This window comes from Trypanosoma brucei, chromosome 11 (assembly GCF_000210295.1).
Source record: "Trypanosoma brucei gambiense DAL972 chromosome 11, complete sequence".
Lineage (NCBI taxonomy): Eukaryota > Euglenozoa > Kinetoplastea > Trypanosomatida > Trypanosomatidae > Trypanosoma > Trypanosoma brucei.
The window spans coordinates 3,046,413-3,070,244 of NC_026744.1; the positions used below are offsets into that span (position 1 = coordinate 3,046,413).

The 23,832-nt window shown below is 48.8% G+C and overlaps 10 protein-coding genes across 10 annotated transcripts; 8 read left to right on the forward strand and 2 right to left on the reverse strand.

Annotated features, from left to right (window-relative positions):
* Positions 1–515: 515 nt before the first annotated feature.
* Positions 516–815, reverse strand: TbgDal_XI12870 (hypothetical protein, unlikely; the record flags this gene model as incomplete). The annotated part of the gene is made up of 1 exon (XM_011782130.1): positions 516–815. The coding sequence occupies one exon, from the start codon at positions 813–815 to the stop codon at positions 516–518; it is 300 nt and encodes a 99-aa protein (XP_011780432.1).
* A 456-nt stretch (positions 816–1,271) lies between these two features.
* On the reverse strand, positions 1,272–1,847 carry TbgDal_XI12880 (hypothetical protein, unlikely; the record flags this gene model as incomplete). The annotated part of the gene is made up of 1 exon (XM_011782131.1): positions 1,272–1,847. The coding sequence occupies one exon, from the start codon at positions 1,845–1,847 to the stop codon at positions 1,272–1,274; it is 576 nt and encodes a 191-aa protein (XP_011780433.1).
* A 319-nt stretch (positions 1,848–2,166) lies between these two features.
* On the forward strand, positions 2,167–4,143 carry TbgDal_XI12890 (Trichohyalin, putative; the record flags this gene model as incomplete). Its single annotated transcript, XM_011782132.1, has 1 exon — positions 2,167–4,143. The coding sequence occupies one exon, from the start codon at positions 2,167–2,169 to the stop codon at positions 4,141–4,143; it is 1,977 nt and encodes a 658-aa protein (XP_011780434.1).
* Positions 4,144–6,263: 2,120 nt separating this feature from the next.
* Positions 6,264–8,366, forward strand: TbgDal_XI12900 (2,3-bisphosphoglycerate-independent phosphoglycerate mutase-like protein, putative; the record flags this gene model as incomplete). Its single annotated transcript, XM_011782133.1, has 1 exon — positions 6,264–8,366. One exon carries the CDS (start codon positions 6,264–6,266, stop codon positions 8,364–8,366), a length of 2,103 nt encoding a protein of 700 aa, XP_011780435.1.
* A 26-nt stretch (positions 8,367–8,392) lies between these two features.
* TbgDal_XI12910 (hypothetical protein, unlikely) lies at positions 8,393–8,704 on the forward strand (the record flags this gene model as incomplete). The annotated part of the gene is made up of 1 exon (XM_011782134.1): positions 8,393–8,704. The coding sequence occupies one exon, from the start codon at positions 8,393–8,395 to the stop codon at positions 8,702–8,704; it is 312 nt and encodes a 103-aa protein (XP_011780436.1).
* Positions 8,705–9,032: 328 nt separating this feature from the next.
* On the forward strand, positions 9,033–10,727 carry TbgDal_XI12920 (cyclin dependent kinase-binding protein,putative; the record flags this gene model as incomplete). Its single annotated transcript, XM_011782135.1, has 1 exon — positions 9,033–10,727. One exon carries the CDS (start codon positions 9,033–9,035, stop codon positions 10,725–10,727), a length of 1,695 nt encoding a protein of 564 aa, XP_011780437.1.
* Positions 10,728–12,094: 1,367 nt separating this feature from the next.
* On the forward strand, positions 12,095–12,976 carry TbgDal_XI12930 (hypothetical protein, conserved; the record flags this gene model as incomplete). The annotated part of the gene is made up of 1 exon (XM_011782136.1): positions 12,095–12,976. One exon carries the CDS (start codon positions 12,095–12,097, stop codon positions 12,974–12,976), a length of 882 nt encoding a protein of 293 aa, XP_011780438.1.
* A 455-nt stretch (positions 12,977–13,431) lies between these two features.
* Positions 13,432–14,088, forward strand: TbgDal_XI12940 (glycosomal membrane protein, putative; the record flags this gene model as incomplete). Its single annotated transcript, XM_011782137.1, has 1 exon — positions 13,432–14,088. One exon carries the CDS (start codon positions 13,432–13,434, stop codon positions 14,086–14,088), a length of 657 nt encoding a protein of 218 aa, XP_011780439.1.
* Positions 14,089–15,876: 1,788 nt separating this feature from the next.
* Positions 15,877–17,691, forward strand: TbgDal_XI12950 (histone acetyltransferase, putative; the record flags this gene model as incomplete). The annotated part of the gene is made up of 1 exon (XM_011782138.1): positions 15,877–17,691. One exon carries the CDS (start codon positions 15,877–15,879, stop codon positions 17,689–17,691), a length of 1,815 nt encoding a protein of 604 aa, XP_011780440.1.
* Positions 17,692–18,288: 597 nt separating this feature from the next.
* On the forward strand, positions 18,289–22,656 carry TbgDal_XI12960 (DNA topoisomerase II, putative; the record flags this gene model as incomplete). The annotated part of the gene is made up of 1 exon (XM_011782139.1): positions 18,289–22,656. One exon carries the CDS (start codon positions 18,289–18,291, stop codon positions 22,654–22,656), a length of 4,368 nt encoding a protein of 1,455 aa, XP_011780441.1.
* Between the last annotated feature and the right edge of the window lie 1,176 nt (positions 22,657–23,832).

A 23,832-nucleotide genomic window follows, 5' to 3' on the forward strand; every position in this document is an offset into this window, starting at 1 on the left:
CAAATGTTTTATCGTGTGCTCGTCTGTGTAAGCGTTTCTGCACATAAGTATGACACTCAGTCAACGCATGCACACCCATTTATTTCATACGTCTGCGAGTAAACAACTTTTCTGTATGGGCCCGGGCGACCGCATATAGTTGAGTTACAAAAAACAAAAAGTAGTTCGAACTTTGTTGGATATGGCTGCGCTTCGCTCTCAACGTCTTCGCTGACATCCCCTCCCCGAACTTTGTTTGCATCTTTTCCCTTGTTTGCCCACTTTTGGAAATTACAGCGTAACCAAGCCTCCTGCTTAGTAGCAGCACAAAGCAAAAGGAAGTAGACAAATGGGTCACCTCCACCAATGGCGCTCCCGCCAAAAGATTGGCATGGGCAAAGGATCCCGCCACTGCGTCATTTGCTCCAACCAAAAGGCTCTCATCCGCAAGTATGAACTGAACGTCTGTCGTCAGTGCTTCCGTGAGAATGCCGAGAACATTGGTTTCGTCAAGCTGCGTTAAGATCGCTGACACGTCATCGAATGATGAGCGAAATGGAGGGACTGACGACTCCCGTGATTGGCTGTATGGAAGGCCCTTCTCTTTTTGTCTTTTCTTTCACTGATAGGGGTACGCAACTTACGTGCTTTTTTCCTCTTTTTTTTTCTTGGTGATGAGCACCGTTCCTGGTCTGTTCTCTCGTCCTTAAATTATTTTTTCCGTTCGGCCTCCCACTACTACCTACTCGTGTCGTTTGCTCGTTTATCTGTTCAACGGACCCCTGTAACTGAGCAGCTGCAGAACCAGGGACAGAGGGAACGGAAGGCGGAGGCATGGGGTGGTAGAAGAAACTGCGCTCTCTACGATGCTTTTGTGTCCCTGAGTTTTTTGTCGTTTAAAAACTACTGCAACAATTCCCCCCTTTTTTCTTTCCTTGTGCTTCCACAATTCGCCAATATTTTTGTTCAGGCGAAGGTAAACGCCGTAAGTAGTTCAAAGGCGACTACTCGAAGGGAAAGGGGAGGTAAGTACCTCTGAAGAAAGACTGGCGGTGGTTAAGTGAGGGGAGCGAAGGAATGTGCCATAGGTGAGGACGCTGTAGCTGAGGTGACATAAGGTAGCAGTTAGAGTATTCGGCACAGGGGGTTGGACTTCCCATTTACGTTTTGTTTGTGTGCCTTCCCGAAGATGTCACTGATGCATGTGCTTTGCTGGTGGCATCGCCATTTTGTAGGTACTACGATCCTGAAGCTGGTTGGCGTCGATTGGAGTACCCTTACTCCCGGTGGTCTCAAGGTGTGAGTACGGCGGTGTTAGGTGTCTCGAATAGCTTGCCCGTAGAGAGGCTATGCTTGTTAATAAAATTAAGAAGTGGTGCAACTTCAGTTGCCAATAGCACAGGCGACACTTGGTGTAGAGCAGTGGAAAAGAAGGATGAAAATATCCCTGAGTGTGTCGACATGCAGGTATGTGTTGGACCCAAGTGGTTAACTTTGCACGGACGAAGAGGCAAGGGGAAGGAATTTGCATGATGTGTTCTGAGGGATGAACCAAGGAATGAGTAAAAGTACGCGCGGTGGATTGGGTGCTGGTCAGCAGGCGATGCAAGAGGAGCTTCAAGTGGGAATTTGTTCGCTATTTCTTCGTACTTTTGTCTTGTATCGTTTGTAGTCTCATGTGGCTGGTTGGCAGGCTGCACCGCCGATTTGAACAAGGGCTCTGCGCTTGTGTGTACACATGCCCATAAACTTACATTTACATTTACTGATTTGTGTTTTCCAGTAGCCTCAGAGTGGGTTGTGGGGGCACCTTTCCACTGTAACTTGAGTAGTTGCAGCCTCTTAGTGTTGTGTTGCTGTAAAGTCATACTTACTGCTATTTATTTCTGTCTTTCTTTCTGTCCTGTGCTGCTTTTCATCGTTCCACGGGAGGTGCATTAGCACAAGCAAGTGAAATAATCAGCAATAACACCACTGTCAAAGGATTAGTAGTAAATAAACGCAAGTCCTGGAGCTACTTGTTTTTCTCGTACCTCTTTCCCCCTTTGTCGTTACCTGTTCTTGTTTTCATTTGGTTACACAGGAGAGACCGCTTACGACCTGTACCACTGCAAGTGGTCTAATAGGCGCTTGTTTACCCGAATTTATTGTCATTTTCATCTGCTGTGATTTGCTTCCCGCCTTCACATGCCTGACAGCGAGGGTGCAGCTTCCATTCACGATGAGCGTCCTTCTGAAGTTCCAGAGGGCGGCTCTCCACTCGGTGAAGCAGCTATCACTTCAATGGCTAACGGCCATTCCAAGGTGAAGAGACGACGGATTCTTCAAAGGGAGATAGACAAATTCCGGCAGCAGAGTATTGAAAACGCGAAACAAACTGTAAGCAGAATAAAGGCGAGCGAAGTCGAGGTGAAGAGACGACGTGAACAGGATGCCGAGACGAGGGCAAAAAGGGCTGAAGATGTGAAGAAATCTTTGGAGGAGGAGCGTCTTTTTCTACAAAAGGTGCGTGAAAGGGAGGAGCAACGCAAGGTTGCCCAGGTTAAACTCCTTCGGACAAGCACTCCGCCACGCGAAGAGGTTAGAAGACGCATCGAGGAAGACCGCAGGAAAAACCGAGAGCGTGTACAAGCTGAGAGTGAGAAACTTCTGGCTGCTGCACGTGAGGAGGAGGAGAGGCGAAGGGAAATGATCCTTAAGAGGAAGCAAGAGGAGGAGGAGGCCCCACGGAAACAGCGAAACGCTGAGCTGGAAAGGAAGGCAAAGGAGCTTGAGAACCTCAAGAAATCGTTGGAAAGGGACCGCCAGGCTATTCGGAAAGCACGTGAGGAGGAGGAGCGACGCAAAGCGCGGGAGGTGCGGATACTTCGCAGGATTGAAAAAGACTGGTGCGCGGAGGCTGTGAAAGAGTCTTTGGAGCATCGGCGAAAGATCAAAGAGCGTGTACAAGCTGAGAGTGAGAAACTTCTGGCTGCTGCACGTGAGGAGGAGGAGAGGCGAATGGAGATGATCCTTAAGAGGAAGCAAGGTGAGGAGGATGGCCCACGACGGGTGCAAGAGTCTGAGCTTGAGAAGCAAAGGAAGGCAAAGGAGCTTGAGAACCTCAAGAAATCGTTGGAAGAGGAGCGTCTTTTTCTCAGAAAGATGCGCGAAGAGGAGGAGCAACGCAAGGTTGCCCAGGTTAAACTCCTTCGGACAAGCACTCCGCCACGCGAAGAGGTTAGAAGACGCATCGAGGAAGACCGCAGGAAAAACCGAGAGCGTGTACAAGCTGAGAGTGAGAAACTTCTGGCTGCTGCACGTGAGGAGGAGGAGAGGCGAAGGAAGATGATCCTTCAGAAAAAACAAGGGGAGGAGGAGGCCCCACGGAAACAGCGAAACGCTGAGCTGGAAAGGAAGGCAAAGGAGCTTGAGAACCTCAAGAAATCGTTGGAAAGGGACCGCCAGGCTATTCGGAAAGCACGTGAGGAGGAGGAGCAACGCAAGGTTGCCCAGGTTAAACTCCTTCGGACAAGCACTCCGCCACGCGAAGAGGTTAGAAGACGCATCGAGGAAGACCGCAGGAAAAACCGAGAGCGTGTACAAGCTGAGAGTGAGAAACTTCTGGCTGCTGCACGTGAGGAGGAGGAGAGGCGAATGGAGATGATCCTTAAGAGGAAGCAAGGTGAGGAGGATGGCCCACGACGGGTGCAAGAGTCTGAGCTTGAGAAGCAAAGGAAGGCAAAGGAGCTTGAGAACCTCAAGAGGCGTCTGGAGAAGGATCGTCTTGCCCTCCAGAAGATTCGTAAGGAGGACGACAGCGTTGACGAGACCGCAATGGCGGAGAATGGAATCGTGGAACTGCTTGAAGTCGCCCACGCTGTCGTCGAGGAAGGGGAAAAGGTTCTGCTGCAAAGAAAGCATACCACCAGGGAGGTCAGCACACCGAGGCGCATGGAAGTGGAGAAGAAGAAAGCGAAGGCAGTGGAGGATATAAAGAAAGCCCTTGAGGAAGAGCGCTTGGCTCGGCAGAAGGAACGTGAGCAGGAGGTCCAACGCAAGGCGGAGCAGGTTCGACTGTTACGCGAGAAGATGAAGCAGCGACGCGAGGACCTGCTGAGGGCGCAGGAGGAAAAAAGGAAAAAGGCAGCTGAGGGCATTTGGGAGTTCGTGCCCGTTTCGTAGAATATCTTCCGTTCGTACTCTCGTGAATGTTGGGACGCTTTCTCGTTTTATCTTTGCTTTTTCTACTTGCTTTATCCACACTTTCTTTCCATGGGTGGATATTCCTTTTTATTTTTGTGCGGTGGTCTAAAAAGATGTTGAGTGGGAAAAGTTGCTGTTATTACTGAAAGTATATGTTTATGTTGAAACAAAAAAAAGAGGCAACAATTAAAATGTCTCATTTTTTCCATGAAGGCCTCTTTTACGAGAAGAAAGGATATATAACTGACGGTTGAGGTCGTGTGTCTCAACCCCGGACAGTTTCTGTTTTTTGTTTTTACTCCCTTTTTGGTCACCAACGTGATCATTGTATCTGCTCGTCGTTGGTGCCGTGATGATAAGAATACGTTTAGGTGATGCGAAGCACGATGTAGGGAAGATGTGGTGGTGGCTGCGCTTGTATATGGACGTTGGATTGAGGTTTTGCCGAATATACATATTTTTTTTTCTACCGTTGCCCCCCCCCCTCACCACCACTTCTGAAATCTTGGGAAGGCGAAAGTGTGAAGTGTTTGAGAAGTGGAGGATTGTGCCATGACAGGCTTGTAATTTTGCGGTAGCCACGGCAGGTGAGTTGCTGCTGTGGGCGTGGGCGTGTGTATATTGCTCGTACAATTGTTCTCTTGTTATTTTACGTGAGAGCATCTGCAGAGCACTAGCTCACGTCCAAGCTTCTTCACTCCATGTAATGCTTAAGTTTTAATTTCACTCTTTTTTCTTTGTCAAAACCTACCCTGTTTTCACACGTCTTTACGCATCTCTTCCTTCTTTTCGAATTCGGTGTAATTTGTCTGTGTTGCTGTTTTACCTTCTTTTGGGGAATTACTTCTCAAATAACTAAGCAGGGAAGGAGGAGACAACATGAGGAAAGAACTCTGCAGGGCAAATGTGTAGAATCTCTGTTATACGTACGCCAAAAGATTTGTTCGTACAGAGTCAGAGGGGGTGATGATAAATTTTCTTGAAGATAGAGGAGAGTTAATGCATTTTTCATTTCATCCCTTTCCTTTTTCATCCCTCGTTTTTTCTCCTATTTGATGTTTTCCATGTTTTCCTCCGCGGTGTTTCCGTAGCCGAACATGTCGTGTGGTGTGTGAAGGGGTGCGATCCTTTTCCCCATCATCAACAATGAAACAAGAGGAATGTGAAAAAGATAGGTGAAAGAACAGAGAGGAAAAGGGTGAGAAAACTGTGAGGGGGGCCGTTTGGGCCAAGCAGCCCGTCTCATCGTGCCTTTCACACCTATCGAATGTGGTGGTGTGCCCCCTATCTTTTCTGTTTCTGTAAGGGGAATCTGACGGTACCCCCCTCTCTCTCTCTCTCTGTATGTGTGTGTGTAATTTCCTTTTGCCCTGCTTCCTGCGCCACAGCGGCCTCGAGGTATAACTGAGCGTGATGTCTCTGCCTTCCCCTAGGCGGGGTCGGATGTAACTTTATGTGGAGAAAGAGATAGCCGATCGAGTGATTTTGAAAGAAAAGAAGCCTTACCTCCATGTCTCGGAATTAGGGATGTGCCTGTACACGTATCTATGTATTTAAATGTAGTTGTGTTTAACATGGAGGGAAGAAGAGGAGGGAACAATGAAAGGACAGCAGACGGTGAGGGTAATGTGACACAATGTGATTGTAGGCACTCACTTGTACGGTAAGTGGAAGTGTTAGGTAGCAGATACGGATAAACATTTGCTGCCGGAGGAAGCAGTTTGGGGTTGTGGTGACTTTTCTTCTTTCTTTCTATTTTTTCTCTATTTTGCTGTTGTGGTTGTCAATGAAAAATGGTAGGAGAAGGTGCCGCTGCGCGCACTTTTTTGTTTCTCTTGTTATTTGGCTTTCAGATTTTATACCATATCTGTACTCTCACTGTAGCGGTTGCCTGTATTCTGTTGCACGCCCTGTGGCACAAAGTCGCCCAAAACAACGGGAAACATTGCTTTGTGCATGCTACGGACGGGTAAAGTTTCGATAATACCATTTCGTACCTCACTGTTCCGTAAGCTTCAGGCACAGCCACGAGGATATTTGACACCTATCATTTTTTTTATATTTCTTCTTTTTTTTCCAATTTCAAAAGCGTCAACTTCATGAGGAATGCGATAGCAGATGCGACGAGCAGCCACTTGGAAGGACCCACCACTCTTGTGTTTGTCTATGGTACTCTCCAGCGTGGAGAGAACAACTACCCCTGGTGGTTGGCCAACCCACGGCATGCCGCCTTCATTACTGTGGCGATAACTAGGAGGCGGTATCCATTATTTGTCAATCTGCTTCCTGGGAGCAGTTCCTGTTCGCCCTGTTTACTCAACCTTCCGGAAGAAGGGGAGGAAGATTTTCCCGAAGGTAGTTTTGCAGGTGTTGATAGTGACGGTCGTGTGACGGCGCATCATGTCGTGGGTGAATTGTTTGCGGTCACGGAAACTATGAAACGGTGGCTTGATGTGCTGGAGGACGTGGAAACAGGGTTATATAGCGTTGGTACCATAGATGTTGTTCCCCTCGACAACGCGCAGTTTGTAGAGAGAGTACTGCTTGTCGGGGAGGGCGAGGCGATACGTGCGCTGGTTTACTTCCGTGAAAGGGATTATTCAGAGGACTGGAGGAGCCCTAGTCCCAAGTGCGGCTCGACGTTGTTGAGGCGATTTTCAGCATCGGAATGCGTGCGGATTTATGGTCACCGTTTCACTGGGTCGCCTGCCCACCTCCGGGGGGCGGTGGGGTTGAGGGAAGGCCTTGAGCGGATTGGTCACCGGAGTCCCACAGCTACCCCCGTCAACCCGAAGCCCATCGTACTATTCATTATTGACGGGATTGGGGACGTCTCATATCCGGGGTTGGGTCACCGCACCCCTCTTGAGGTCGTCTCCGGTTGTCCCTCCCGTGGCGAGGGTAGTGGCGGCACTGGTCAAGGCGACGATGAAACATTCGATAAATTTGTAGCCCCTGGAATCAATGTGGTGACACGACATGGTGTCAGTGGTGTCATGGATGTTTTTGAAGCTGGTGTCACTTGCGGCAGCGATACGGCACACTTGTCAATTTTCGGCTATCCCCCCCAGCAGTATTACAGGGGTCGCGGAGCATATGAAGCCTTGGGAGCGGGGTTACACCTCGATGAGGGTGATATCGCCTTCAAATGTAATTTTTCTGTTTTAGATGAGAACACAGGCATCGTGCTGAAGCGGCGCTGTGATCGCGACTTCACACGTGAGGGGCCAATTCTTTGCGAGTTCCTTGACGGTGTGGTCGTTGAAGTCGAGCCCGAACACGAGATAGGCGAAGTGAAGACCCACACGCTGAAGGTGCGCTACGCGACAGAGCACCGCTGCGGTGTGGCCATCACTGGTAACGGCCTCTCACATAAGATCACAGGGACAGACCCTCTCGCTGATGATCGTCCGCTGCTTCACTGCAAACCGACTGTGCCACCTGGCCACGAGGAGTACGAGGCGGCACTTTACACTAGCCGTGTTGTCAATGCGGCATCGGAGCGTGTGAACGAGTTACTGCGGTGCCACCCAATTAACGAAACCCGGCGCGTAGAAGGGAAACAAGTTGCAAATATTGTTCTTTTCCGCGGTGCCTCAAACAAGGGATGGGTTCCACCGTTTACGGTACGCCATGGACTTAACGGCTTCATCGTGAGTCCCACATGCATCATAAAAGGATTAGGCATCTGTTGTGGACTAAGCTCTGTGGATGCGGAGGGGGCTACTGGCGATTGGCACACAAATGTCAACGCCAAAGTGGATGCCGTACTAAAGGAACTGGGAGTTGCGAATTTGGTGGAGAAAGGTAGCGGTGATAATACCGAAGAAATCACTGCATCTCCATACAATTTTGCTGTGCTCCATGTGAAGGGTGTCGATGACGCTGGGCATGAGTGCAGTTTAACGCACAAATTGGTGATGCTGAAGAAGTGTGGTGATGCCATGCAGCGGTTGTGGGATGCCCTTCCCACCGGAAGCACAATGGTAGTGTTGGCAGACCATTCCACACCAATTTCTCTAGGGGACCACAGCTGTGAACCGGTGCCCGTTTCTCTGGCAACTAAGGGGTCTGAAATCACGGATGGTGTGCAGTTCTATAGCGAGGTCGAATGTGTTGCAGGAGCTCTCGGACGGTTCCGCGGTGAGGTTCTAATGGACGTTGTCAAGCGTGCGCACCATTGGTATCACTACCGCCAGTAACGGTGCAGCTGCCACAACTAATAAGCATGTGGGGGAAGAAAAATTTTCTTCTTGTGGATGCTTATCGGATGCTCATCGCACACCGTTGGAAGAGTCAGGGTCGCTGGGGCGGTGCCTCCCGTGTAACTTCCACCGCGAGTCGGTTCCTCGTATATACACTCGTAAATACGCTTTCTGTACTGTTTCCCCCTGAATCAGCACCTGTAAGTACTGTAGTTACCGCCATCTGCCGTCTTCTTTTTCTTATTTCGTGTGACTACTGGTGTTTCCAGCCGGGGGCAACGAGCTTGCTTATATTTTTTTTTGCCAGGAGACTCTTCAGTAGGGGCGAAGGTTAATCAGGTATAGGAAAGAGAAAGCATATATTCCCTATCTGTTGTTTTGTACTCGATTCCGTGCCGAAGGTGCTAGCAAACTTTAAGTAAAGCGCGCACTGGTGCTGTTTGCTCCTTTGCCCTCGCGGCCGACGTCACCGTAATAGGAACTGCCCAGGAAGGAGCAGAGATCGGCCTGGGAAGCGTCAAAATCCCAACCCCAGCGGACTGTTTGCCGAGATGTAAACAACTCTGCGGTGGCAGGGGATGAGAAGATGGGGGCGAGGAGGTTGGCGGAGATGGCAGTAGTGGTAGTAGAGACAGTAGTTATAATCAACCGCCTAATACTATTATGAACGATCTGTCCGCAGTCGGCGACCGCAGCAGCAGCGCAGTGACGGAAGGTAGTGCAATCTCTAGTGGCTCTGGTGGCACCGCGGCGGCTACAAGCAGCGATTGTACTCCAACTACCTCCCGTGCTCGAAGTGTGGTTCAGGAGCAGCTGTCTCGGACAACTTCACTTCTTGAAGATGTCCATCCGTGTGTGCAGGCAACTGGTGGTGACCTTGGTAAGGACTCGACGAGTGACCTGGGTTGCCCCTATGCGGTTACAGTCGGAAGGACGCCCCACCGGGAGCTGGGGCCGCCCCCCTCAGGGGGGGGTTCGTCGACGACGCTAAACACTGGGAATTCTGAAGTTCCTGCGGCGACGCATCTCCCCCAACAAGGCGGGGAGCATGAACTGAACCTCGATGCGTGCATTCATCCCAAACAAGTGGCCTTTCTCACTGGAATCGGGGAAATGGCACGGCAGCATGCTCGTCAGCACAGGCAGCAGAACCGCGCCACCAGGAGACGTGACGACGCCTCGGCATGCAGCAGCTCCTGTTCCGACACAGAACGTCATGCAGCCCGACTTTCTGTTGGAGCACTGATTAGCGCTGAAGGACAGCGCGTTCGCATGCATCTTGTACAGGCGGCAGCTTCGGCGTCGTCATCTGGTTGCCAAGCGGACAGCAGTAGCTCCGAAAAACGGAGTTGCGAGGGAATTTGTGGTCGCTATCAGACAGCCTTCAGTCTTTGCACAATTATTTCTGCCTTTCAACCCCGTAAGGCTTCCTATTGGCAGGATGACCACCTTGTGGAGCCCTATCACGGCGAAAGTTATGGACCCATTGCACAGCGCTCTCGTTTCAATAAAAGCGATGACAACAGCGTTAGTGGGGAAAGGGACGATGATGTTAACAGAAGTGGTCCCGCGGCAGACGGTGGCCTTCTGTACAATGCCGCGTCCTCCGCGGAGAACGGCGACTATAACGATGAGAACTTTGAACCAGCAGACGGCGCACCGAGCGATGTTGCGGATGATGATCGTGCGATGAGATCCTACGGCAAGATGCTGATCCACAATGGTTGTCGCAGCGACAATGTCTTTAGTGACGCCTTTTTCCTCGATAAGGGCAACATTACCGGTGGAGAGCGACGCAAGAAGCTGATCGTTTTGCACTCCTACCGTGCCTCTGTCATCTCTTTTGTTGACAAAAAAGTTCTGAAGAAGGACATCAATAATCACTTCTACGTTCAGCACCCAGAGTTGGAGGTTCGTGAAATCAAGCTAACTCACATGCGAGCTATACGCACGGATTTGCTGAATCTCGCGTTGGAAGAGAATTCTCCAGTTGAATTAGCCACTGTGGCGTATGCAAACTGGTACTTTGAGCGGCTTATCATGCGCGGAATGGTTGGTAAGCGGAACCGTCGTCTTGCACTTGCCGTCTGTCTTTTGTTGGCAATCAAATTTGTCGAGACAGGTGATGTACACCGCAAGATACAGTATCTGAAGGCGCGCATTCGGCACGACGACGCATTCAAGGGGGTGACGTGGCAGAAAACACAAGAGTGGGAGTTCTGTGCGTACGTTGGGCTCGAGTTCACACTTCTTCCTTCCCCCGGAAACCGTGTTGTCGAAACTCACCTGGAGCGGTTACTTGCTCAAGTGAACTTGACATCCCAAGAGTATTACAGTAAGAAGTTTGCGTGGCCCTAATGACAGTTAGACGAGGAAAAGTAGGAGTAGTGAAGGCATAAGGGGATAACACGGTTTGGAGTAGGAAGTACAGATATAAAGCACGAGAGAAAGAAGGAAGAAACCATTGGCAGAGATAAACCTTGGGATACAGGAAGTGCTTGTTGACGTGTTAAGGGAGACGACTCTTCCGTTACTATACTATGCAGCCAAGGTTACTAGTGGAAACAAGGAGAGGTAATTTTTTTTTTTTTGAATCTGCGGCGATGGCTGCGCTTGACTTCTAATTCTCAGGGGGGGGGGGAGTAGAGGGATAAAGGATAAAAGAAGGGTGTAGTAAGGACGGTTCAAAATAGCAGCTCCCCGCTCCTGTATTCACAGCCTGCCCGTCCGGAACGTATATGACTGCATGTCAGTATCTGTGTGAGTTTCTCGGGACATGAAAGATGGGGCTGGGCGGAAGTTGCTGTAGCACCACGTGAACCGTGGGTGAGAAAGACAAAAACAGCTCAGTATCGCCCGACTGGCTTCCGGATCCTCCGCATCTCGGTTGTCATTCATTTTTTTAATTTTTATTTGTTTTCCATCGGCAGACGCTAGAGAGAGATTTGTGAGGATTGTAGAAGCGAGGGGAGAGGAGCGATGGTACATTTCCAAGTATTAACGACTGCGTGGGTGGTGGTAAATGACAGTGAGGCTCCATGGGTTGAGAAGAAAAAGAGAGAACATGGAAAAGTGCTAGTTGTAGTTGAGCTATGGAGAGCACATTCTCAAGTGTTACGCACGTTTAGCCGCGTAAACTTTTGTTGTTTTAGAGTACGCATGCTTCGGTTCCATCACTTCCGCAGTCATCGCTTTCTTTGCCTTTTGTTGCACAGCTTCATTTGTTGATTTTGCGACTGCAAATAATGTGTAACTCAGCGGACGCGTCGTCCAAAGGAAAAAACAACAACAACTCAGGGGCGCAAGAAAGCGAGAGACTCGCTGCCGTTTTCGTTGGTGTGCGGTGGATTGAATAAACTCTTTGCAATCAGGAAGGTGTGTGTATCAGTCTCAGTTTTATCCTCCTCACTACATGCTCATGTAGAGCTATTGCTTCGGTGTTTCGGGAGGGGGTAATGTTTTATTCTCCCTTTTGGCGTTGTTCTGGTTTCCAATCTACAGAGAGAATCTTTTGTTGCCGCAACCGTTAACGATCTTTGATTCGCATGAATATTACCGATGAACGGTGATACATTCGTAGTTGTTTGTTCTTTTATGTGTTTCATACTGAGAGCAGGTACCTATGAATTGTTTACAGCTAAGAGTAGTGTCAATTCGCAACGAAAGGGTGTAGTCGGTGGAAAATAAAGCGTGGGTAGCTCGTTTGGCTTGGGAAGGACTCGCCGATGGCAAACTGTACGACTCAGGCATCCGATGAGGAGAATGGTTTGGCGTTTTTGTGTTGGCGTCGTTGCTTGTCGCTCCTCCTTCCCTCCCACTGCGCAGTGCAAGGGAAGACCGTTGACGAGATGTGGATGCGGTACATTTTTGACCGATACACGGAGCCACAAAGGTACTATCACACAATGGCACATGTTGAAGAGATGTTGAATTACTTTCTTCAATACCAGAAGGGAACCCGCCCAGATCATAGGCTGCCAGAGGACGGTGCGAGGTGTCTCGCTTTGGAACTTGCGGTACTGTTCCATGATGTTGTGTACGACCCGAAGCGCGGTGACAACGAGGAGTGCAGCGCAGATTGGTTCTCTGCCTTCTGGGAGGAGTGCCGAGAATTGGCTGTTTCATGGGAAACTAAGATGACAAGTGAAGACGATCGGTTACAGCAGCAGCAGAGGGAGAAGTTGATATGGCACAACGCCAAGGCCGCTATGGACATTAAGATGACAGTGGTGGATTTTATTCTCCGTACGAAGCACCACATGTCTGTCGAACCGTGTTACAGGAGAGACTTGCCTGGCGGGGGCGAGGGCGCTTTGGAGACGGGAAACCCACCACCGGATCTTCATTTGTTTCTTGACCTCGACTTGGCAATCCTTGGAAGTGAAGCCGACAGGTACATGCGGTATGCGAGTGATGTGAGACGAGAATACGCGTGGTACAGCGATGAAGAATTTTCGCGGGGTCGCATTGCCTTTTTACAAGGGTTTCTGAATTACCCGCAGTGGTACAAAACTAAATATTTTTGCGATGCGATGGAGGAAACGGCGAGAGCTAACGTAACGGCAGAGCTGAAGTTGTTGGAGGAACGGCTTGGGAGAACCGCGTAATTCCTTGTGTTCATTTCGTCTGTGCGCGTGGGCTAGGGTTTGCTCCTGCGTTTCGTCAGTTATTTTCCCACAGCCCTGCCACTTGCATCAAAACAGAACCCATTCAGTTTGGTGACTTATTTTACCTCGTTATGCTTGACTTTTGGCTCTAACGCATTATCTTTGCATTGCGTTGTAGTAATTGTGGCTTCTCGTTGCCCTCTTCCAGGCGTTTCTGCGCAGCGTGTAGCTCGTGATGTAGGGCGCAAGCTTTCGATCCCTCCCATACATCTGTATGTTTCTTCATAACGGCTTCTTACAATTATATGCTCTCGTTCTCCTTTGTCTACATTCCCCCCCCCATTGCTAACTCATTGCCGTCGTTTGATGATAACCACCGTCCTGTCCACCATCTTTATTGTGATGCGTGGGAAAATAGACTCCATTAACGCACAATTGTATTCGATAACAGCAGTATGTCTGAGTTCCAAAGGTTTGTTAAGCTTCTTGAGCAGACAGATGGCCGCGACAAGATTCTAAAGGCATTTTCTGGTGTCTTTAAGGCACTTGGCTCCCTCGACACCTGTCAGAGCCGCTCAAGTGCGTTTGGCGCCGTCGGGAAGTCTATTGGAGACGCCCGTTGTCTCCTTCGTATGGCGAAGTGGGTGGGTGATGTGCCCAAGATGCAGAATGCCATTCAGGATTGCAGGGCAAAGGGCAAGGTCAACATGAAAGAGGTCTTGAAGTTCCTCCGCGTGCTGTGCAACTTCCTCTATGTGCTCGGCGACAATGTGGCCTTCGTCGCCCGCTACAATTTGTTGGCTTTGCGGCACAAGAGCATCCACCTAAAGGCAAAAACAGCGCAATTCTGGGGATTCTTCCTTGCCGCTGTGCTTGATGTTGTTGCCCTTTACGGTGCGCTTCAGAAGCGTGCGAGTGACCCCGCCACAAGCAAGAAGGAGATGAAGGCAGCACTTATCAGTTTCGTAAAGGATGCCTCGGACACCCTCGTAACAATGGCCTTTGTTGGTTACCTCCGTGAAGTCTGGCGACCCAGCGCGACAACTTCTGGAGCTCTCACTGCAGTTGCTGGTGGTGTTGCAACGTATTTGAACTGGAACAAGATCAAATAGACAAGGGTCACAGGCTGCCAGCCGCCGGAAACTGGCTGCTGCGCGACGTGAAAAGGAGAAAAGAAAAGTGAAAAAAACATAAAGGAAGAAAGGGTTATTGATAGCGGCAATACGCGTTCACGCCAATTTGCAAGTAGGTGCTAGGCACTGGACGGGGTGAACAAACGGGTGAGAAAGCAGCAAAGAGACAATGTTTATATATATATATATATATATATATATATATGTTCATCATCCCGAGTTGTGATGCAACGCCTAGAGGAAAGGATGAGGTGGAAGTGTCCGCTCGCATGCGCATATTTATTTACTCATTTTTTTTTTTATAATTAACTTAAACAAGAGAAGGGATCCCCCGTTCATTCTCCAAATATATTTGGAGTGGGGTCTGGTCATGAGAGAGTGCTTTTCTCACTGTTTTGTTCATTTTTCTTTACCCACTCTTAGCTGACTCCAAAAAAAAAACTTGGAGCGAGGAGAAAGAAAAAGAGGGGGGTGATAGGGGATAGTGGGGGGAAGAGAGTAAAATGTGCAGTGAGAAGGCCACCAGAACCGAAATGAGTAATGTAAAGGAGAGACCTGTGGAGTGTGGGAATGGGGTACTCCACACAGATAGATAAGTGGCCACAGACCGGTCACTCGTCGGTGTGTGCGGGTAGTGTATGATATGCCGCTGCAGGCAAACTGAAAGCAAAAAAATTAACGGAGATATCCCAATAAGGACAAATATGGAAACAACGACATCTTCTTTTTCCTTTCCTTTACTTCTAAGAAGCTGCGAAGGTATGCAAGGATAGTTATGAACGAGAAGGGAAGGTTCTCAAGGTGCGACATCTATGTGTCTAATATCATTCCATCATGCGCGCAGCTTCGCAGGTAAACGTTGGGAGAGGGAGAAGTGAGGCTATGGGAGAACGGTGCAGCTCCAGCAACTGCTGGAGCTGCAGTGTATGTGCTTGCATCTTTGATCCTTCGTGTTTCCGTGTAACGCTGCGAAACTTTTCTCGGTACCCCACCCTTTTTTTTGTTGTTGTACCGGCTTCATTAAGGTTGCGTGCTGAAGACCTCTTAAGTTTTGAGATGTGGAAACTGGACGGCGTGCTCGGCAATTGGCGGTATTGCCTCCAGCACGCGGCCAGCTTTATGCATTGGCTCCCTCCTCCTCTCTCATCACCATCTTTATGGCTACCACTTTTGGAGATTGCGTGTTAATGATGTTCTTGTCCTTTTGGTTGCCTCTTAGTGCTGGCTGCTTATTCTGTCGGTTGATGCAATTTCGTACATGCTTTATTATTGTGGTGATGTTAGTGGAAGTACTTCCCACGCCGGTTGCCGGTTAACTTTAAATGCCCCATTCCTCTTCCTGTTCATATTGTTATCCTTACATCATCGTTTTGCTTTCGTATTTTTTTGTTCGTAGGACCGCTGTCTGGCAAGTACAGATTAATTCGAGCGAACGTGGGGGCGACAACGGGTGGGTCGGGGCTATGTAAGGCCAGGTGCTAGACTTCTCCGCATCGGCAGTGTGTTAAAGAGCACGGTTTCTTACATCGTGGAAGGATGTGGGATTGTCGCTACCCTTGTTAATGAATTTCATCTTGCACACAGTTTTTTCGAAGTTGTTTTGTTAACCTTTCTTACGTATATTCGGCCGCAATCTTTTTAAAAAGTGTTTTCCACTCCCTCCACCGCCTTCATTCATTTCTCCACGCCCACCGGCAACATAGCTGTAGCGGTTTTGTGATCGGAGGTTGAGAGTTCTGTTGCCTAGTGGATGCGAGAGGTTGCGCAATGGCGTCGTTAGCAGCAAAAAAAGACGGAGGTGACATCAATGGGGGCCCGTCTGAGGAAGAGGATCAGCTCCAACAACTCTTAGGGACTTCTTGTTGTGTTAATCTCAGCGACTCCACGGTGAAGCGTGGTTTTCTGTTGGAAGTGCGATACCTCTGGCTGCCCAGGTTGCTAAGTGGTAACGGCACTACTGGTGTAGCTCCACAACTCTATGGGTTTGTGCGCATAAAGGACGCGGACCACCGTATTAGTGGCTGGTTCCCCATTGACTGTATTGACCTTAAGGAAACTGGAGGGGCTAATGGAGCTACGAGTTGCGGCAGCAGCTACCCTACGAACAGCGCAGCTTACAACTCAATGGTGGTAGCAAAGAGCAGAATAACGCATCCCATAATTAGTCCGGTATACCGGGAGGTTACACCGGGAATGGTACGGACCCGCCGTGAGGGGAAGCAGCTCGACTTCTTTGAGGAACGCCTCCTCCGCGACTGCCGGACTCCCACCACAGTGCGATACTTCATATACCTGTGTAAGTTTGCCTTTCCTCCCTGGTACTATGCGCCTTATGGTATGCTGAATCGCGAATACGATCCTTTAGCACCTTTAAGCGACGCAGAGCGGGAGGCGTTACGTTTCACTCAGGGGAGCACCAATGAAAGCATTGATACTAACCCTTTCATTCGAGATGCTTACCTTTGCCCGTTCTCCCTCCGTATATATAGTACCTTCGAGCAGATGCAGCACGAAACCCTAAGATATCGCGCTGGTCACTTGCACCCCCCCGGACTTGAGATTTATCGGGACGACACCCGTGGGTTTTCCATGTTCGAGGTGAATGGGAGTCGTCACGTCACGTACTGCCGTCACTTGTTCTTGTTAGGGAAGTCGTTCCTTGAGAACAAGTTGGCCGGACATGACGTACACAACTACTACTTTTATGTTGTGTGCCTTCATCATCGGCACTATCCACACTACACGGATGACACCTCCGCTATGTATTTTGTTGGGTATTTCACATGGGAGAAGCAGGTGACTGACAACAATCTGGCATGCATCGTCACTTTACCATACTTTATGGGTGGGGGAGCTTCATCGGGACAACAGAAGGACTTAAGCGATGATCGCGGCCCAGTTGGGGCAGACACTGCCTCCCGTGAAGGGGACACACCCAAATTAGGTCATTTTGGGCAATTCATGATTGCTGCGAGCTACGAACTGGCTTACAGGAGGAAGAATGTTGGCTCCCCAGAAAAACCACTCACAGACTTGGGAGCAGCTGCCTACGACCGCTACTGGAAACGTGTTCTCATAAAGTGGATGCACACGTTACTGGAGGGTAACGCCGCAGCAATTACCGTTGACGACGACGCCGGTGATGATGGTCAGTCTGTAACGATTGTGGTGGCCCATGAGAACGAGGCGAAAATGGCGGCCCCGGGGGCCTTAAAGCGACCGCGCCCCGGCACCACTGATGGGAGCGGCTGCGCGGAGGAGGTGCAGGGTGCACGTGTGGCCGAGGGAGACACCCTGGTGGACACAACCGTTCGGAGTATAGCCAAGCAAGTACGGTTGGAAGAGGCGGATGTGCTGCGAACTTTGTTACAAATGGGTGTTCTTCACCTTAATGCAGAGGATAGAAGCATGCGCGTCGTCATCCCCGTCTCTTTTGTCAACAGAGAGTACGGTAAAATGAAAAAGTGGGCACATGACATGACGCGCGCTGAATTTGACCCCAAACTGCTCACTGGCCGTGGCGGGCCTGCCTGGCTTGTTAACACACCATCGCCGCGTCGGCACAATCAGCACCAGAGCTGATGTGTCGTCCCTCCCACAATATAAATGGTCTTTTATTTCTAACTTACCTTTCCCAGAGTCAGTGCTTCTGCGGTTTCTGTCTTACTCGTGGGTGTATGACTGCCTCTGTGTGACCTCCATTTCCCACACAAATTATTGCGGCTGCGTTGCACCCCTTTTATAAATTACATTTATGCCATCTGTGTCCTTCTTTTTACCAATGTCCCTACCTCACTCTTCTATTCACTATTGTTTCATTCCTTGCGGTAGCATCGTCAGATTTTGCACTAGTGTAAAAAGAAAAATAACACAAATTTATTACCGGCAAGAAGGCTTACAAAATCCGGTGCACACCGCTTCTTAATTTAAAAAAAAAAATACTCATATAGATATATCCAGAGGGGTTCTACGAACCATACACATCATATACACAACCCTCATCAGTATAAACAAAAAAATTACTAAGAACCAACCGAAACGGAGTTACTACGTCAGACATAAATATTCAGACAAAGTACCACATTAAGTGTTGGGAGTGCTCAGTTGGGGAGGCAACTGAGTTTCTTCCAGCCGTGTGACGCGTGGGAGGAGGAAATCGGAACCGGGCCCGAAAGCACAATGTCGGGTCGCACCGTTGAGGAAATATACCAAAAGAAAACGCAGCATGAACATATCCTTGCCCGACCTGATATGTACATTGGTACAATCGAGCCTGTAACGGAGGATGTGTGGGTGTACGACGAGGCGGACAATGTGATGAAGCTGCGGAAGTGCACATGGACACCTGGTCTGTATAAAATATTCGACGAGATACTCGTTAATGCTGCAGACAATAAGGTACGTGATCCCCATGGGCAGACGACCATCAAAGTGTGGGTTGATGCCGCGAGGGGATTAGTGCGTGTGTACAACAATGGTGAGGGTATTCCCGTACAACGCCACCGGGAGCATGACTTATGGGTACCAGAGATGATATTTGGTCACCTGCTGACTTCGTCAAATTACGATGACACAGAGGCAAAGGTGACGGGTGGGAGGAACGGGTTTGGTGCGAAGCTGACGAACGTGTTTTCCACACGCTTTGAGGTGGAAACAGTTCACTCCCGGTCGCGTAAGAAGTTCTTCATGCGGTGGCGAAATAACATGCTGGAGAACGAGGAGGCTGTAATCACCCCTTGTGATGGTCCTGACTATACTGTTGTGACTTTCTACCCGGACTTCGAGAAGTTCAATTTGGAAGGTTTCACGGAGGACATGGTTCTCATCATGCAGCGTCGTGTGTATGATATAGCAGGCTGCACAGACAAGTCGTTGTGCTGCTACCTTAATGATACACGGATTGCATGCAGGTCCTTTCCCGAGTACGTAGATTTATATCCCACGATGGGTGAGGAACGTAAACCTTCTAGCTACTCCCGAGTAAATGACCGATGGGAAGTTTGTGTGCGTGTCTCAAATGTTGGGTTCCAGCAGGTGAGCTTCGTCAATTCGATTGCAACGACACGTGGCGGGACGCACGTGAAGTACATCGTGGATCAGATTATTGCTAAGGTGACAGATCAAGCGATGCGTAAAAGCAAGACGGAGGTGAAACCACACATGATCCGACCGCATCTTTTCATTTTCGTCAATTCACTAATTGAGAACCCCAGTTTTGATTCCCAAACAAAGGAGACGCTGAACACACCTAAAGCACGCTTCGGTTCTACTTGTGATCTCCCTGCGTCTTTGATTGACTGCGTGCTGAAGTCGAGTATCGTGGAGCGTGCGGTGGAGATGGCGAACAGCAGATTGAACCGTGAGATGGCCATGAAAATGCGCAACACGAATCGTAAACAGATATTGGGAATACCTAAGTTGGATGATGCGAATGAAGCTGGTGGAAAGTACAGCCAACGTTGCACCCTGATACTTACTGAGGGAGATTCCGCCAAGGCTCTCTGTACTGCTGGGCTGGCTGTTGAAAATAGAGACTATTTCGGTGTTTTCCCCTTGCGCGGTAAACCACTCAATGTTCGTGATGCTTCAGTAAAGAAAGTGATGGGATGTGCTGAATTTCAAGCGGTAAGTAAGATCATGGGCCTTGATCTCAGCCAGAAGTATACGAGCACCGAAGGACTGCGGTATGGGCACCTGATGATTATGTCTGATCAGGATCACGATGGGTCACACATTAAGGGTCTCATCATCAATATGATTCATAATTATTGGCCTGACCTGCTGAAAGTGCCTGGCTTCCTCCAGCAGTTCATAACTCCCATTGTGAAGGCGCGCAAGAAGGGAAGAGGGAACAGTGACGAAGGTACTATTTCCTTCTTTTCCATGCCTGACTATTTTGAGTGGAAAAATGCGGTTGGTGAGGGCATCAAGAATTATGAGCTGAGGTATTACAAGGGTCTTGGTACCTCCGGTGCAAAGGAGGGTCGTGAGTACTTTGAGAACATTGACCGTCACCGACTAAACTTTGTATATGAAGATAGAAAGGACGATGATGACATTGTGATGGCCTTCGCGAAGGACAAGGTTGACGAGCGTAAGCGGTGGATTACCGAATTTAAGGCAAATACGAACATTAATGAGTCCATGAACTATAACGTCCGGAACGTATCCTACTCTGAATTTGTTCACAAAGAGCTTATTCTTTTCTCTGTCGCAGATTGTGAGCGGTCTATTCCCAGTGTTGTGGATGGTTTAAAACCTGGGCAGCGGAAGATAATGTTTTCAGCGTTTAAGCGTAATCTTGTTCGATCGCTTAAGGTGGCTCAGCTCGCTGGTTACGTCTCAGAGCACGCTGCATATCACCACGGCGAGCAGTCATTGGTTCAAACCATTGTTGGACTTGCACAGGATTACGTGGGTGCAAACAATGTCCCACTCCTCTACCGCGATGGTCAATTTGGTACAAGACTACAGGGAGGTAAGGACCATGCTGCGGGACGTTACATTTTCACCCGTCTCACTGACATTGCGCGTCGCATTTACCATCCCTCCGATGATTTTATTGTAGAATACAGGGATGACGATGGTCTTTCTGTGGAACCTTTTTACTATGTTCCTGTGATTCCTATGGTGCTTGTGAACGGGACTGCTGGTATTGGCACTGGTTTTGCTACGAACATACCCAACTATTCTCCCCTTGATGTCATTGACAACCTAAACCGTCTGCTCTCTGGGGAGGAATTGCAACCAATGAAACCATGGTATTTTGGATTCACCGGTACGATTGAGGAACGGGAGAAGGGTAAATTTGTGTCGTCTGGGTGTGCGACTGTGCGTCCTGATGGGGTGGTACACATCACGGAGCTTCCTATCGGCACGTGGACGCAGCAATATAAGAAGTTCTTGGAGGACCTTCGTGAACGCGAGATTGTTATACAGTACCGTGAGCACAATACAGATGTGACAGTTGACTTCGAAGTGTTCATTCATCCTGAAGTGCTGCGGCAGTGGGTAGCACAGGGGTGTGTAGAGGAACGTTTGCAGCTACGGGAATACATCCATGCGACGAACATCATTGCATTTGACCGAGAAGGGAAGATTACGAAATACCTTGATGCTGAGTCTGTACTGAAGGAGTTCTACCTGGTTCGTCTCGAGTACTACGCTCGCCGTCGTGAGTTCTTGCTGGAGCAATTGCAACGCGCGGCACTCAAGCTTGAGAATATGGTTCGTTTTGTGAATGAGGTTATTGATGGCACATTTATTGTTACACGGAGGAGCATGAAGGATGTGTTGAAGGACTTAAAGCAACGTGGATACACTCCCTTCCCCCCGCAGCAAAAGAAGAAGATGAGCTCCACCACTATCGTTGATGAGGAAGAGGAAACGGAGCGTCGTAACACTGCTGCTACATCCGCGGATGCTGAGGAGGCTATTGTGCTTCAACCGGATGAATTAATAGGACCAGGTGGGGGTGGTGCTCAGGAAGAACCAGAGGTGAAGCAAAACGCACGTGACTATGACTACCTGCTTGGTTTGCGTCTGTGGAATCTGACTGCTGAGATGAGTGCGCGGTTGAAGGCCCAATTGGACGCTGCGCGGGAGAAATACGAAAATATTGCGAAGCGTACTCCGAAGGACTTGTGGCGTGAGGACTTGGATCTCTTGAGGCCTGATGTTGAGAAACTTTTTGACGAGCGCAGAAAGGAGATTGCGTCAATCCAACGCAAGAAGCGTGAAAAAAAGCGTCCATTTGATGCATCGCGGTTGCGTGTACCTCTGCTGTCGGATGCGGCGCGGAAAGCACTGCTGCGGGAAACCATAAAGGAGGAGAAGAAGAGTGTACGCGGAGACACTTCAACGAGGGGTGGTGACGGTCCTTCCGCAGGAGGCGATGGCAAGAATCCCCGCGGTGTAAAAACAGCATCAAGTGGCAAAAGGGGGAGAAAAAAGAAGGACTCCGATGACGAGGATGACTTTGACGATTTTACCGGTTTTAGTGATGATGGTGACGACTACAGACCTGATGATTCGGACAATGGAGGGGCCACAGCTGCAAGCGGCGGCTCAACAGCAAAGGTGAAGAGGGCACCTGCAAAACAACCCGCCCCAAAACAAGCTGCGGTTAAACCCAGATCCGGGCGTGCGAAGACGCTTAAAAAGGAGGAGGAAACGAAGTTGGGTGCGTCAGATGATTTGGACCTTGACTGCTTTGGAATTGAAGCACTAACTGGTTCGTTACAGAAGACGACGTCTTCCTCCAAATTACCATCACCGCCAAGCACTGGGGTATTTGCTGAAGATGAGGAAGAAGCTCTTCTTTTGGGTATCACAAGTGCCCAAGGGAAGCCCACACCTTCGCGGGTTGCCTCAAAGGGACGAGTGAAGCGGTCAAGTGGTAAACCCTCGACACAAGCGAAAGTTCCAAAGAAGCGTAGACGAGGAGGTAGCAGTGACGACTCAGCTTCCGATGAAGACAATATTGTTGATGACGATGACGACGACGATGACGACGACGATGAGTCCTCTCTTGACTTCAGTGACTAATTCCATGACATGAGGATGCTCCATCGAGCCTACATTCAGATCCCGTTACGATGGAGGGCACTGACATAGATATGTTCCTACCTAGTAAGATGCACTTTAAAAATATTTTTTTGCCGGTGGTGAGAAACTCAGATGGATGAGGGACATGGCAAAAGGGCCGTATTCATGAGGGCAGCCATCAACAATGGCAGCAGGGGAACCGATTTTTGTTTTGTTATATATATATATATAATTTCTACCTTACCTTTCCCAGAGTCAGTGTTTCTGCGGTTTCTGTCTTACTCGTGGGTGTATGACTGCCTCTGTGAGACCTCCATTTCCCACACAAATTATTGCGGCTGCGTTGCACCCCTTTTATAAATTACATTTATGCCATCTGTGTCCTTCTTTTTACCAATGTCCCTACCTCACTCTTCTATTCACTATTGTTTCATTCCTTGCGGTAGCTCTAGCGTATAAGGGTTGAGGTAGACAACCGTTTTTTTATTTTTTTAAAAAAGAGGGGATAACTAAAAGAAAAGGTTAAGGAAGTGACATCAAACTGTGTAGAGCACACGTAGACTATTATTTTGTGAAGCGAGTCTCCACGCGTGTGAGCTCTTCTGTTTGATTCTTCACTGGTCGTCATAGTTTTTCTCCTTCTTTCCTGGCTTCCCTAAGCAGTTGGTGCCAAGGAGAGCGACATTCCATTCACACAACTGCTATACGCTGAGTTCTTCATTTTTTGGGGTTGCCTCTCAAACCCCTTTCTTTCTTTTTTTTCTTTCTCTTTCCCCCTGCTCTTATCTTCATAAAGCGTTTTATTATTTTTTTTTTTGAGGAAAAAAAAAATTCTCCTTCAATTTTGATTTTATTGCTACTTTTGAGCTTTCCCTTTCTGTTTTTGTGCAGTTTTCGGGCTGCTTACGATTAATTCATTTCTTTTGTTTTTACTTTTATAACCCATCCCTTCATTTTATTCTCTGCGCGCTTTTTCGTCTAACTTTTTATTACCCCCTTCTTGAACTTTTTTCTTTTTAAAATTATTCATTCACATTTCTGTTATCACTACTTTTGTTTTCCTTTTCTTTTTAGAACTACCATACAGTTCACACCCATAAAAACCAGATTATATCACACTGCTTATATCTGTATTTATATCCATCGTATACCATATACATCTTTCCCTATATTCGA